At 40.1% G+C, this 16,180-nt stretch overlaps 1 protein-coding gene across 1 annotated transcript in view; it reads left to right on the top strand.

Moving 5' to 3' along the window:
* ehd4 (EH-domain containing 4) overlaps positions 1-16,180 on the top strand; it is a 22,211-nt gene that overhangs the window by 1,315 nt on the left and 4,716 nt on the right. Inside the window, exons 2-3 of the mRNA XM_037695069.1 lie at positions 6,049-6,225; positions 8,850-8,947. Of these exons, the coding sequence (XP_037550997.1) occupies positions 6,049-6,225; positions 8,850-8,947 (275 nt within the window). The remainder of the gene's footprint in view (positions 1-6,048; positions 6,226-8,849; positions 8,948-16,180) is intronic.

The following is a 16,180-nucleotide window of genomic DNA, read 5'->3' as shown; positions in this document are numbered from 1 at the left end:
GAGAGTACACCTGAAACTGAGAGTACACCTGAAACTGAGGCGAAGACGGAGAGTACACCTGAAACTGAGGCGAAGACGGAGAGTACACCTGAAACTGAGAGTACACCTGAAACTGAGGCGAAGACGGAGCGTACACCTGAAACTGAGGCGAAGACGGAGAGTACACCTGAAACTGAGAGTACACCTGAAACTGAGAGTACTCCTGAAACTGAGGTGAAGACGGAGAGTACACCTGAAACTGAGAGTACACCTGAAACTGAGGCGAAGACGGAGAGTACACCTGAAACTGAGGCGAAGACGGAGAATAAAAATCCATCATTGCTTCCTGAACTTTTTGTCTCGTCATAAAAAATAAGTTAGAGATGCTGATGCATGACCCCCAAAATTCCTGTTTGAATGAGCCAAACCTGTATAAGAACAAAGAACATTTTTTATTCACTTATGAGGAATGTTTTTATTTATTTTGACCAGAACTCAAATTAAAATGTCTTAAATGGGATATTCCCCTCATTTTAAAGTGGGATTTATGGGAAAAGTATGAACCAATAATATAATCTGTTGTTTGGAGACAAACAGGTAAACTCTGACAAATAATTTATTCCCCTGTCCAGAAGGCAGGATAGAAAAAAAACACACATTCAGTTGATTAATTTATATAATTTAATGAATTAATTCATTTATTTAAAGTCATGCTACCAGGTCTTTTGAAATTACCTCTGGGATCAATTATTTATCTGTAATTGACAAGCTAATGAGTCATTATTGGTCCGGCTATCCGGTTCAAACAGACCCACTTTGCACAAGAATTCAAACAATTTAAAGTATTTCGTACAAACTTTGAATATTGACCCCATTACACAGTGTCAATCTCACATTTTGTTGTTATTCCATCAGAAATGTGATCTTGTTGCTGTAGGACGTGAGCTGCAGCTCTGGGCTTCGCTCGTTTTTCCCTCATACTTCTGATTGTTTGCAAATGATGCAAGAGCAGAACAGGAAGTTCTGCTCTGATCCGGCTGATAATGAAATGTGGGGCAGGGCGGCATAAGACCAGTTGGTGAGGCCTGTTGTTGTAGGTAAACCTGTACGATTTAACACGTTTCAGCTTTTTCTGGGTAAATTTTGTCTCATACAACCCAGCATGTATGGAGGCCTGGAAGTGCCAAAAAAAAAAAAAGTGTCAACAAGTGCATTAAAATTTTAAATAATTACATAATAAAATATGGCAATGAATATTTATATTTTGTTGTTTGCTGTCACAATGTATCTGTCATTGTCCCTTTTTATACGCCCGTGGACGTATTACGGTACGATTGTACGTCCGTAAAATTGCTCGTCCCATATCTTCTGATCCGCTTAAGATAATTTAAAGAAACTTCATACACGTCTGCATCATCACTAGACGGAGTGTTGCGTACACTTTTCATCACCCAGCTCCAAGGTCAAGGTCCCAAATCAAGGTCAAAGTTTATACATTGCTTTTCATTGTTATGCTGATGACACACAGATTTATTTACCTTTAAAGAAAGCAGATTCCACTTCTCTTCGGTCTCTGTTTCTATGTTTGGAGGATTTGAAGGCATGGATGGCCCAAAATTTCTTGAAATTAAATGAAGACAAGACAGAGGTAGTGATTTTTGGCAGCTCGAATGAAGACTCTCTGCCTGTTGATTGCTCTTTGGCTCAGTATGTCAGGCCAGTTGTTACAAATTTAGGGGTCAAGATGGATGCTGGTCTTAGGATGGAGTCTCAAATTAAAACAGTTGTAAAGTCAGGCTTTTTTCATTTGAGGCAGCTGGCTAAAGTAAAACCAATTCTTCCCAGACAGCATTTTGAAACAGCAATCCATGCATTTGTGACCACACGGCTAGATTACTGCAATGCACTTTACATAGGTATTAGTGATTCATGTATTTCCCAGCTTCAGAGGGTTCAGAATGCAGCTGCACGACTTTTAACAGGTACACGGAAATTTGACAGTATTTCTCCTGTTTTGGCCTCTTTACATTGGTTGCCGGTGCATTACCGGATTCATTTTAAAATACTTTTATTTGTTTTTAAAGCTTTAAATGGCCATGCCCCTCCATACCTGTCTGAGCTGCTACATTCTTACACACCCTCTCGTTCACTCAGGTCAGCTGACCAGTTGTTTCTGAAGGTCCCGAAGACAAAGCGTAAGCTTAGAGGGGACCAAGCTTTTTCTGTGATAGCTCCCAGGCTCTGGAATGACCTTCCATTGAACATAAGACAGGCCTCTTCAATTGAGGTTTTTAAGTCCCTTCTTAAAACTCATCTTTTTTTTTGGCCTTTTAGCACAATCTGAGATGTTTTACCTTGTTTTATTGTGTTTGTATTTTATTTTATTATTTTATTCCTGTTTTAAATTTTACCCTTCCATTTTATCATTGTATTGTATTATATAATTGTGTAAAGCACTTTGGTCCTGTTGGGTGCATAAAGTGCTCTATAAATAAAGTTGGTATGGTATGGTATGGTACAAGGTCTTGGCTTGTCTGGGCCATTGCTATAGATTGACGTATCAGTTTGTCGACGGGCGTACGATGTGCCATATGCGGCACTTTTTTTTAACTGACTGGTCATTCTAATTTATATTTGCGCTTTTATTAGTACAACACAGATCAAAGATTATTTATATGTGAAATTATAGCCAGGTGACCATAAAAGGTAGATCTACAAATGTATGAATAGTCATTTCCTAATTATTAATAACATTTTCTGTATCACTTCTGGTTCTCCAGAGATCTATATTTATAAATTATTATTATAAGTTTTGACCTTAAATTTTTTCTTTAAAATTGTCCTTTATTTAACATTTATTTACCGTTTTAGCTGTGATTCGTCTGTCATCTTTAGATTGGTGTAACATTTAAATGTGACCCGTGTTTTTCTGACACACATGCAGCTGTGTTGCAGGAAAAACACTTCCTGGTTTGGAGTCGTGGTTTTTACTCATTTGACCGAGCAAACAAAACGTGGTAAGGTGTCATGGAGGAGACGTAGCAGAGTTTCTGAGCACAACGACGAACAACATCACCTTTCAGTCGTGAAACAATTTAACTTTAGTTTTAATAAATTAACTCGTTCAGCGATGGAAAACACAACCTGGCATTTCTTTAAGGAATGCATGTCGCCCGCGGCCTTTCATTCTAATGTTTTGAACAGATATGAGAAATTAAAAAGATGTTCGTGCTCAGGAGTGTGTTAGGGAGGACTCTCTGCTACTACCACACCAAACTACAGCTCCGTATCTGTTAAAGTGACTGAGTCACAACCGTTTTTGTGTTGCTTGTGGCGTCCATCTTGGATGGGGTTGCCTCCAGTGATTACTGGCTGAGAGTTTTGTTAAAAGCTAAGTTAAAAGTGGTTCATGAGATATTTTGCTAACAGAGCAGACGGACAAGCACAGATTCATACTCAGCAAAAATATTATTGATAATATTTAGACATTCCTGCAAAATGTGACCCTGGGAACTGGTGTTTCTGCTTGTAAATAACCTCCCATTGTAAAATTTATGTTGAGCTCTATGATGCGGCGTTAAAGTGTGTGCGTGGTTGTGTGCACGTGTGTGTCAGAACGTGCACATTTGGAAACGTAAAGGACCTCCTGGTCTGCAAACAGCTCTGAGACAAACAGAAGGCGGGTCACATGGACCGAGCCGACGTAACGTTCATCAACAGGCTTCTCTCATGTCTGCAGACTGTGTGTGCACGTGCGTGTGTCTGTGCATGTTACACTGACCCCACCCTGCTCCATGGAATGCTTTGAATCACTGGAACATGTGGCCAGTAAACTGCAGTCAACTTCTCTGTTTTCTTCTTGCTCCTAAACAGTTTTTAGCTGCAGCCATGCATCAAACATATTTTTATAATTTATTGATGTGTTTACCTTTGATCTTCTTCTGTGTTTGGTGTACTTGCTCCAGTTACAACTCATTTAGCAACATTTAATCCTTTCATAAAAGTCTAATTGGTAAAAGTTAATTGAGGCTGTGGAGTCCAGTCTTGCTCACTATCCTGCACATTTTACACGTTGCTCCGTTTTGACGTTTGTGATAAACGAACATCTGACCTGCCGAAGAGCAGAGAAACAACAAAACCCTGCAGGATACTGCTCCTCCAGGACCAGGGTCGGCAGATTGCTTCAAATCTTCACCTCATCTCTCCCATCCTGAGAAACATGGAGGTGGAAAGAAATGTCCGCCGTCAACAGGAGGAAACCTCCAGCAGAACCAGAACGAGGGTCTTTCTGCCCCAACTGGCTGAGGATTGAGAGGACGAAAAAGAGAGACAAAGACTGAATGGCTGGTCCGGGTGCAGTTTCTGTGATCCGGGTCAGGTTTCTATGGCCCAGGTGTAGTTTCTATTGGAAGAAATACAACAAAAAACTGTTATTGATAGAAATAATTACAAATACAAACAGGTAGAGTTGAGCAAGTAAAGAGAGAGAGAAGAAATGTGGTTGATTTGTCCTCCAGCAGTCTAAGCCTGTAGCAGCATAACTAAGGGATAGCTCAGGAAACCCAAGCCAACCCTAACCATAGGCTTTATCAAAAAGGAAAGTTTTTTTTTTTTTTTTTTTTTAAACTGAAGTTGTTTTAAAACTAAAATCTGCTTTAGATGTTGGTCTGCTTAACTACCCAATATGCGCTCATCAGAAAGGTCCAAGCAGATCCTCCTCCTTATTCCAGATGTTCCCTCTTCAGGGCCCTCCACAGTGAGTCCTCCACCACCTCCTCACTCTGTCCTCTGCATCCTCTGCCCTCATTCCAACTATCCCCATGTCCTCCAACTGCAGCTGCGTTTCTAACATCCTTCTACCAGTATACCCACTGTCCCTCCTCTGGACATGTCCGAACCATCTCAATCTGGCCTCTCTAACTTTATCTCCCAGTTGTTCAACTTGTGCTGTACCTCTGATGATCTCATTCCTAATCTTATCCAACCTTGTCACTCCTAAGGAGAACCTCAACATCTTCATTTCTACCACTTTCTGTCTCGTCTTTTTGTCCATCTGTCTCCAGACCATACAGCACAGCTGGTTTCACCACTGTCTTGTAAACCTTTCCTTTCAGACCCACCTGAAACAAATAGAGTATTTGACAGTACCTCTTGTGTTTAGGGTACACAGATTGGTGAGGCCAGCCTAAACATTTGGGAGGCCGTGAAAGTTCAATTAATCCAAGACGGGACGGCCGTGGTCTCCAAAATATGAAACCTTCCACACACAAGGATGGTTTGGCACTTTTGTATTGGCTTTAGATGAATAATAATAAAAAAATATTAATTTAATTGTAAGTGTTATTTACCTTTTAATGAGCTAAAGTGTTTATTTGATGGACACTGGTCAGTTTGTACCCCCCGCCCCCCCCCAGTGGTTCTACAAAGCAGTTATTTATTTCAGTGGTTGACGTTGCGTTCAAATAAGTCCTGGTTTTAACATGGATCATAGGCACCTGCTTCCTGCGATCAAACTGTGCGTTATTTCAAAGTCAACATTCGTGTATCAGAAGGTGCTTTTTAACAAATATTTATGATAAACAAAAACTTGGGAGTTTTACTGAGAAAACAGTTTTCGGTGGAGTTAAAAGCCACTCGGCTGTTGGATCCTTCTTGACGTTTGGTTCGTCCTGAAAGGCAGGAAATGAGAGGACAGAGACTTTCGAGAGCCTCTTTTCCTTCCTGTTTCACTTTTTCACAACGAGGCGTGTGACGGGGTTAATGTGGAGAAGAGAAAACTTTTTTTAAAGCTGCCAACAAAGCTGCTCTCAGATAAACGTGATTGATTTAAAAATGAGTAACCAACGAGGAATGTTGGACAATGAACTCACTTGGGTTGGTCGTGTCAAAAAAGTGTGAAATTAAAATCACAAGTTAATGATTATTTTGTTTGATCTTATTCCTGCAACGAGTATTTAATAAAAAGTAAAGATGAACTGGGAGAAACAAGTTTGATTCATGTTTTTTTTATTCTTTTCTTTTATTGCGAGGCCAAAAAAGTGAGAACTAAAAGTCACCTTCTTCTTTCAGGTATCTGCTGGAGCAGGACTTCCCGGGGATGCGTATCGGTCCGGAGCCGACCACCGATGGCTTCATCGCCGTGATGTACGGCGAAAACGAGGGGATCGTACCCGGCAATGCTCTGGTGGTGGACCCCAAGAAACCCTTCAGGAAACTCAACGCGTTCGGGAATTCTTTTCTCAACAGGTGAAGAAAACACGTTCTGGCCGAGCTCCTAAAAAGACAGGCAGACAAAAACACAGACAAGAATGTAAGCCTCAAACAAACAGGCGCTGTGTGAAAACGTCAAGTTGTCTTGTAAAGATTTCTAAACGATGAGCAGCAGAAAACTCTGACGGCCACACGTGACAATTTTCTAGTTTCTACTGTTTTATGTAGACAACATTGTTTAAAAAGACAATGGGAGAGTACGATAAATGGGAGTTTAAGTGTGTACGGTCTGAACTCTGGAGGGATCTAAGAGAAATCCACGTCCTATAACGATGAGAGGAGGCAGAAAATTACCTAGTTTGGTGAATAAACTGCAGAAGAAATGTAAAATGTTTAGACGGCTCAAAAATCATCAAATAAAACTGTGATTGTGTAAAAACCAGTCGTGTTATGGCCAACTTTTGGTGCCCTGTTTAAACTTTGTATAATGGTTCTGACAAGACGCTCGATCCAAACGGGACTGGGTTTTACCACCCGAACCAACAAAATCCCATCGCTGTCTCTGGAGTTTGCAGTCCATTGCAAACTTTCTCCAAACCACAGGATGTGCAGCTACCAAGAGGCCAAGCTCAGTGTTCGGATGTACTTTTGGTTGGTAAAGGAGTAGCCAAAAATCAAGAATAATGGGCGAATACTTGATATTCTGAAGGTTTTTAGGCCTCAAAAATGGCTTCCTTTAATACTGTCTCTGAGCTTCACAGTATCATTTATTTAATGAATAATTATAAGTCGTACCATTTTCAGTTAGAGCAGTTTGTTTCTTTTGGCTTTTAATATTTAAGTGACAGAAGGCTGACGACTGGTTGTTGGTCCGAGGGGTGACCTTGCTCCCTGTCCGGCAGAAATAGTCTCTGCACTTAAAGAAATCCTGCCCGTTCCCGCTCCTGTCACTCCTTTCCTCAAAACACTTCCAACGTGGGAAGTGACCCCTCGTGACACGTAAACACAGAGAGCTGTCAGGCTCCAGACACGTCAGTTTGCACAAGCTTTTTAAATTTAGCTCAACTCTGGTCCAAACTCGTTTCCTTCATGCAGCGGGGAGGTGGAGGGGCACCACCTCCCAGCTGTGTGTGTTGATGTGCACCTGAGGCCCTCCTTAAACCGAGAAGCCCATTGTGTTCGACTCCAACACGAGGAACGCTCCATCATAAGTTACTGTTTCCGAGGGGAAGTGTTTTTGCGTCACGGCGCGTTGGCTCGCTGGATCTGTTTTTTCCCCGCTGTTAGTCAGAGACTCGGGTACAGGGACGATTAATTTCAGGCTAAATTTATCTGTTCAGGAAAACTTGAATACAACAAAACCCATCAGATGAATCCAGCGTACGAGACTTCATGTGGAAGACTAGTAGATGTAGGTCAAATCGTACCCTCCCTTTGCATCCAGTCGTTTCCATATCTGCTGTGGTTGTTTCTTACCAACTGAGTACAAAATGGTTTCAAGTTGCACTTACAGATGGGTACCCTATTCACTACAAACATCCAAAGTGGGTACGAAGTGGCTTCTTTAAAAAAAAAAAAAAAAAAAAAGCAAGTCACTGCAAAACATAAAGAAGTGCATGTTGTTCCAATATTTTTAAAACTCATCACTTTATAAAATGAGCCAGAAGACGTCAGCGTGCATCGTTGTTTTAAATTAACAGACATTAAACTTTTACTTTGTAAAAAAAAAAAACTGTCAGTTTTATCTTTCATTTTTTCTCTTCTTGCTCACCTCAGCAAACTTAAGCTAACGTACTTCCTGACTCAATGCTAACTGTGGGCCAATCGCATTTCACAAGATAAACTTCAGGGAAGCCCCGCCCCTTTGTTCTGTGGAGACTTCTTTTAGCTGAAACACCTGGGTACAAGATGGTTTATGAAGATAGATTTGGAGGAAAATATGAATTAACCTGGAGGTGGTGGACTGGTCTGATCCTGGGTACCCAGTGGACTCCTGTTAGGACGTAAATTAACCAAAAACTGATCAATACATTTGATTGGAATAAAACTTCTGTTCAGGTTTGAATTAATTTAGTTCTTTCTAGAGGCGTGAACGAGACCTTACAGTACAAGACGGTGTTTAGTTTAACGTCTTGGAGGGTGTCCTCTCACCTCGGTGTTAAACTCTGTGGGTTTGGTGTTCCAGGCTCGTACATTAGTGGTTTCTGGGTTGGTTTTCTTTCTGAATAAAATTAATTACAGCTAAATATCTTTACACATTTGCTTTTTTTTTTCACCTTTATACAGGTCAATCCCAACGGAAGCCATTTTCTGTGCATATCTTTCCTCACAGATTGGTCAATATTTACCTACATTTAGTTTGTTGCCTACCAAGGTGTCGGTGATATCTTGTTACACACATTCGCACGAGATTTGTGGGATTTATGTATAATTCTCAATAACTTGAACTTAACGAGTTGTCACCATTAACCTTGTAGCCATTTAGAAATATTGACTGACTTGAGGAACTCCGCAACCCTTCTCAGACCTTGATTTCCGTTTTTAGTTCATGTTTGTTTTGGAAAACTCAAATTATTTAAAACTTTTGCACCGATTTATTCATTTTCTATTATAACAAGATTTGTGATGGAATAAAACGTTTTTCCTCTATCTGTGTTCAGGTTCATCTGCTCTCAGATGCCCAATCAGGTTCTTCAGAGCATCAGCGTCATCGACACGCCGGGCATCCTGTCGGGAGAGAAACAGCGAATCAGCCGAGGTATACGGTTAAATTTGAATAATTAATCTTTATTGGTGCTGCGCATTTTAACAATAAATGTATTTAAGGTTCTTTATAAAAAGATGACGTGGAGTTTGACTTCACTAAACTACAATCTGACTAAAAGAAGCAATAAAATACGCAGCAGGGACTTGAAAAATCAAAACTCATCAGATTATTGTTAAAATGTAGATTTTAGTCAGAAAATGAGCAACAGCCTTGATGTTCTTTGGACCGTTGTCGTCGTGATGAGCCATGTTTTTACTAACAAGACTGAGTCGTGTTCCTGGTGAGGCTACATGTGTTTCCTGTGATGAGTCAGGGCTGCCGCTCTGAAACGTCCGTAAAAGCAGAACCACTGAGTGAGAACACCTGTTTCCCTGTCGCGTTCGCTGTCAGGAGTCGTGCTTGTGTTCTGTCTGTTAGCAAAATATTTCCTGAGCCCGTGGACTCATTTTGATGAAACGCTCAGGAAGAGATCTCTGGATGCGCGTCTACGACTCCTGAACACCTGGAGCCGTTCAAATTCAAGATGGCCGAGATTCGAGATGCTAGTTCAGTTTTAATAGAAAATTTCAAAAATCACAACTAGACTACCGGAGTCCAACGGAAATAAACGTGATTTTATTTTACAAGAAAAACCAGATCTGGCCTGAATAAATCCCTTCTGCAGAAGGTATTATTCCTAAATGTAAACATGAAGCTGCAAACGGGTGAAACATGAATAGAACTGGTCGGTTTGACTCTCACGGGTTAATGATACAAATCTTCACAGTGAATCGGGACTCACGAGTCCGAGGTCTCGATTAACCTGGATCCTACATGTTCTGTGCCAGACTGCAGTTAAGTGTACGAGATGACGAACGCGCCGGGAAAAAAAAAGCTGAATGTGTGGAAACACTTTGGACTCGGTCGTTGGTTCAGGTTAAAAACTCACCAGTACCATTTTGGATGAAGATGAGTCGGGGTCCCTGATCTGGTTTACTGAATCACTGGAAACGCTGCAGACTCTGATGAGTCGGGTCGTTAGTTTGGGTTAATAAAACGCCAAAAAGGCTGCTGACTCACGTCCAAGATCCATGTTACTAACTTACCACAAATGTTGCAGACTCGGTGAGCAGTGATCGAGTCAAGTGACTGAAGTGAATCGAATCACTTTAGTGAATGACTCAGATTATTCTGAGTCCATAAAGTGAACCAGCTTGACCAGCTCTGATTAATACGGGCCGTTTGCATCCTGGCTCTAAACCCGTCCCCGACTTTTAAACCCAGAAACTTTTAAACTTTTGTCCCCGTTTGTTTCTAAGCATCCTCTGAAGTCCAAACGGACCGGGTCAGTTGCAGGATGTGCGTCAGGGTTTTTCTCCAGTCAACGTCTGTTTAAGCAGTTTCACTTCCCAACTTCAACTGGGACCAGATGTTCTGCCACAGAACGAGGCACGTCAGTGACGGGGCAGTAAAACTGTTCAGGTATTTCTTTGACCAAACGCAAATAAAATGTTTAACGTTAAGCTTTAAAGAAAAGTTTCTTTGTGTCGCTGCTCAGAGAAATAACCTAAATTGGAAATAATGTATGTTTAACAGAATTTAGTCTCCAAAAGAACAAAATGGAGCAGGTTTGTATTTAAAATGATCAGAATATTCCTTTAATATTTTAAAGTGATGGAGGACCGGCAGACTATCAGCTCGTCCATCGGTTTAGCATTATACGTTTATTTCAGCAGAAATATAATATTCCTGCAGGAAGTGAACTCATGCTGCATTAGAAGTGCTACAGCTAACTGCTGCTGCTATTTATGCTCACATGACTATAGAATTCCATATAAATGACCCTATATTGTAAAAATGACGACCATAAAATAGTGTTTGCGTGAACCGTTATAAATTTTAGAAAATTGAAGCCAATGTAAGATGTCAACCGTCCACTTGGATCATCGGTCCTGTCAGAACTAAATGGTAAAATGGCTGAAATGTCCCTTTTTGAAAAGGAGCAAGGGGTAAAATTTAATATGAAACAAATTAAGAAGCAAAATAAGGGAGTGAGGTGCTGCTGCCCTACACCGAGTCAGCCTGGGTGAGTGACATCATGAGGTCGAGCTGGCTGGGCGGGGTCAGAGGAACAAGAAGTGCGTGCTCTCCTTCCATCTGGAAGCATTCAGAGCCGTTCGTCTGAGGTAAGATTCCTCCTGAAGTCGTGATTTGACACAAACTTGCTCCAGAAAGGCGTCGCTGACGATGAACTCGTGCACCCGAGCTCTGAGATCATCGCTCCCATCAGGAATGTTTTGGCTGATTTCAGCTGTTTCTTGTTTTGTTTGTTTTGGACTGAATAAAAACCCATTATTTCGTGTATTCAACAGCTGCTTTAACAAAACAAAACAAGATGTGCCGGACTTTAACTCTGTTTTGCCAAGAGCTGCAAGTTTGTTTTGAAAACATGAAACGCAGGTTGAGTCACACAAGTATTCACTCCCTTCGGCTTTTTTAATTTTAATTTATTTTTTGTCGTCTGTAGTGAACCAGATGACCTCAAATCTACCAGATGGACAGAGACTGTTAGTTTCATTGATCTGAATTAGTCTGGGCCATCTGATGACTTTCTTTCTTGAATTAATCAAGCAGAAAAGACAATCCTCTATAATCATTACTGTTTTACAAATGTTTTAATAATCAAATTGTGTTAGTTCACTCAATGCTTACAGGTTGAAAAGAACTACTCATCTTTATTTTACATAAACAGTAAGTAATGATTTTTATTCCTCATTCCAAGAAGAAATCACCTGAATAAGCATTCCTTGATTTTCTGTCTGAAATGAGTCAAGTCGTAAGTATGTGAAAGGTTGGTTTTCGGTCAACTAAAATGTTTACCGAGAAAAATGTCATGTTTAAACTTTTTCAGAAGATTACCAAGAGTTGACTCCACGAAGTCTGCTGTTGCTGCAATAATCTTTTCTGTATGTGAAAACAAATTTCATTCTCTGACCTCGACTGTTGATAAACACCTTACGTCAAAACCACTCCTCTTTCTGGTCCTTCCACGAATCAGAAAGCTCTAAATTGAACAGGAAGTCGACCCAAATAAAATGTGGCAACTTCCCAGTTCATGTTAGTTGGAGATGGAGATTGAGAGTGAGAGTCCGACAGGAAAAGATTCCATGGAGAATGGAAAAGTTCTGAAGGAGTTCAGAAGAGAACTAGAGTTATGAAGAGTTTTGGAGTTGCCGAGAATCCAGAGACGTGTGGGATTATAATTCTGTTTTGAGCTAACCACGCACGACTCTTCGAGGATTTTAGCTGTTCTTAACGGAGGCGCTGGAAACAGTCTGAAGGATGCTTACTGAGCTGATCTATCGTCAAACCAGGTAAAGACTTCTTCTTCGACTAAAGTGTACCGTGGACAAAGCTGAGGATCTGACGGAGCGTGCAACTTCTGGTCAAACAGATTAAATTCCCTCACACAGTTCTCTGTAAGATAATCTCCTTTCATCTTAAACTCTTCTCTCTCACAAAATCAGTACAGATATTTTTAGAAATATCTGAAGCAAAGTCCTCAAATCACCGCCGAGTGATTTGAAGTTCATTTTCTGTGAAACTGTCTGTTATTATTTTCATATTTTGCCAAATTAATGTAAATGTTTGATGTTAAACTTTGATTCTGAAAATAAATGATTCCATTCATTTGATGGGTCAAAGATAAATAACGTCTCTCGTTACATTTTGTGTTAAATTCAATGCACGGCATTTACAGTCAGAAAAATGAAGAACTCGTGAAAAGTATGCATAAATATATATCCATATATTTGTCATACAACAAGTGACACGTATCTCACGTGACTCACTACACGTCTCAGCCTGGAATTTCTGCGTGCATATGTTTTCACCCCCTCTGCTTAAAGCCCCAAGTGTTACTGTCAGAGCCACATCAGCAGACTTTCAGCTATTTCAGCCGTTCAGATTCTAAAACGTTTAGTACTTCAGGACATTATGGCTATGATTTTCTGTACTTGCAACTTTAATTTTTCCAAATTATTTAACTTTATTTTCCTTTTTTGTTCTGAAATGAATTTATGAAATATTTTACATTTAAGACCTCTTATTCTTAAAACAATTAGCTAGAAGTTTAACTTTTAGCTGATGTTCAGTTGATTTTAGCTCTGATTTTGTTGACTTCAGCTTTCAGTTTCTGTTCTGTTAACTTTTGCTTGTAGCTCCTGTTTAGCTGGTTTTAGCTTGTAGCTCCTGTTCTAGTGACTTTAGCTTTCAGTTTCTGTTCTGTTGATTTTTAGCTTTTAGCTCATTTTGTTGACTTTAGCTTGTAGCTACTGTTGTATTGATTTTAGCTTTAAGCTCCTGTTTTATTTTTTAGCTTTCAGTTACTGTTCTGGTAACTAGCTTGTAGCTCCTGTTTAGTTTGTTTTAGATTGTAATCACGGTTTTGTTGACTTCAGCGTTCAGTTTCTGTTCTGTTGATTTTTATCTTTTATCTTGTTTTGTTTATCTTTTAGCTCCTGTTTTGTTTTTTAGCTTGTAGTTTCTATTTTTTTGGTTTTAGCTTTTAGCTCCTGTTTTAACTTTCAGTTTCTGTTCTGTTAGCTTTAGCTTGTAGCTACTGTTCTATTGGTTTTAGCTTTCACTTACTGTTCTTTTGACTTTAGCTTTCTGTTCTGTTGATTTTTAGCATTTAGCTCCTGTTTTGTTTATCTTTAGCTTGTAGCTACTATTGTATTGATTTTAGCTTTTAGCTCCTGTTTTAACTTTCACTTACTGTTCTGTTAACTTTAGCTTGTAGCTCCTGCTTAGTTTGTTGGAGCTACTGTTCTGTTTGGTGTTAGCTTTCAGTTACTCTCCTTTTGACTTTAGCTTTCAGCTTCTGTTCTGTTGATTTTTAGCTTTAACTCCTGTTTTGTTGACTTTAGCTTGCTAGCTTGTAGCCCCTTTTCAGTTGTTTTTAGCTTGTATCTCCTTTTCAGTTGGGTTTAGCCTGTAGCTACTGTTCATTCATTCAACCTCTATTTATACAGGATAGGCTCATTGAGCCGATTGATTTTAGCTTTCAGTTACTGTTCTTTTGACTTTAGCTTTCAGTTTCTGTTCTGTTAACTTTAGCTTGTAGCTCCTGTTCAGTTGGTTTTAGCTTGTAGCTCTTGTGCTGTTTTAGTAAATCTTCTCTTGTGAGTGGAGTTTCTGTGGAAACTTCTGGTTGCAGATTTGGTTTTTTGGCGGCAGCTTGTCTTCAGGGTGGAGCTGCTGTTTGCCCACTGGGCTCTGGTCCAAAAGGTTCTGACTGAACTTCTGCCTCTCTGTAATCAGAGAGAGGAGTCTCATGGACTCCCTCAGGAACATTTTTACTTCTCCAACAGTGGGTTCTAGCAGGTTCCTCAGCTCTGGAACCTCCTCTGTCTGGTTTAATTTCCAGATGACTATTTGCGAAGTCGGTTGTAGATTTTTAATCTGAGGGTGTTGGACTGAGCCGTTGTGCTCGATCAGTTCTGCAGTGGCTGAAAGGTCCAGTTTGTGAGCAGCATCCTCGTCGGCGTTCTGGACAAACATCATCCGGGGTCTCGGGTTCTGCTCAGTGGCTTCGTGTTGCTGAAGGAGAACTAAGATTTTAAAAAGTAAATTAAAATGAGCAGATTTTATTGTTGACAGTTTCTCTGTTCGTCAGTTTGCAAACTGGATTTTTTTTTTTTTTTTTTTTAGCTTTTAGCTACGTACTATTTTTAGCTAGCCTTTTGCTACTTTTAACTAATAGCTAGCCTTTTGGCACACTTACTTGATATTACTTTTTAGCTACTTTTCTACTACTTTTAGCTTTAGCTAGCCTTTTGGTATTTTTAGCCTATTTTAGGTAGCCTTATGGTATTATTGCTTAATATTTTACCTTTTAGCTACTATACTACTACTACTATTAGCTTTGGATAACGTTTTGCTTCTTTTAGCTTCTAGCTAGCTTTTTGATGCTCCATGAATGAACGTAGCTAGCTTTCATCTACATTTAGTTATTCTTTGCTGGTTTTAAATTTTAGCTTCTATTGTGGTACTTTTGGCTTTAGTTAGCCTTTTTCTATTTTTAGCCTCTAGCTACTGTACCCTTTTGCTACATTTACCTAGCATTTTGCAGCTTTTTGCCAAAACTTTTGCTACATTTTGCCTGAGCTTTGCTGCTTTAATCTTTCATTGAGAGTTCTGCTTCTTTTAGCTTGGGTTTTGCTTTTAACTTTAACAAACCATGTTCAGCTTCTTCGGTAGATTTTAGCAGCTGTTTAGCTCTTAAGTAGGGACACGGTGACGTTTTGTTTCATACAAAGGTAAATGAAAAAGGTCAGACAGTGTAATATAAAACCTGAAACTGTTTCAGTGAATTATTGATTCATCTTTAGGATTCAGATTTAATTCATTACTTCATCACCAGCAGGCGAAGGCTCATGTCTGGACCTGGTTTCATGCCAAGGCTGGATCCAAAGAGGTGTAACCGTGTGTACAAGTACCTCAGAGGAAGTATTATTGTTCGACTGAAGGCATTTCCTCTTTTAAAGGAAGTGGAAGACGTAAAGTAATCAGTCAGTCGGGTATAAACCTCTCATATCAGAGGAATTTCTTCCTGTTAACCCTGCAGGAGTTTGGTGTTGCCCCCCCCCCCCCCCCTTCAGGTGGGGTTTCTCAGGTGCAGGGACCGTCCCTGCTGACTCACCTATTTATGGGATGACACCTGAGCCTGTCAGGATAACCCGAACCATGGGGAGTAGGTGAGACGGACCAGTTCTGGCACAGACGCCCTCATTATTTCATGATCAAATCACCGCCTGAAACCACCACAGAAACGAGAGTTGTGTTAAAATCTCAAGGTGACGTGCATTCCTTCAGTTTTATTTAAATGTTTGAGGCCTGTTTGTTCGTTTGTTTATTTCAGCTTTTTAATCCAAACTTGAAATTGTCACGACTAGTAAATCTGCCCCAACGCTTCCCAGAATAAAGGTTAAGAATAAATAAATAAATAAAAATAGTTGTTTTTTTGTCCAACAATATGCTGAGAAAGCTGACATGGTTCTGTTGAAATCAGAACCAACGTGTCTCCAGGTTTCCTGCCGGGTCTGTTCGAATCAGATTTCTCCTTCGGTTGCTAAAATTTTTCTCCTGATGTTAAAATCTTTGCGTTCACAGGAGAGAGAGAGAGAGAGAGAGAGAGACACACACACACACACACACACACACACACACACACACACACACACA

This window comes from Nematolebias whitei, chromosome 21, assembly GCF_014905685.2.
Source record: "Nematolebias whitei isolate Nwh7 chromosome 21, NemWhi1, whole genome shotgun sequence".
Lineage (NCBI taxonomy): Eukaryota > Metazoa > Chordata > Actinopteri > Cyprinodontiformes > Rivulidae > Nematolebias > Nematolebias whitei.
This window is presented reverse-complemented; position numbering and strand designations above follow the sequence as displayed.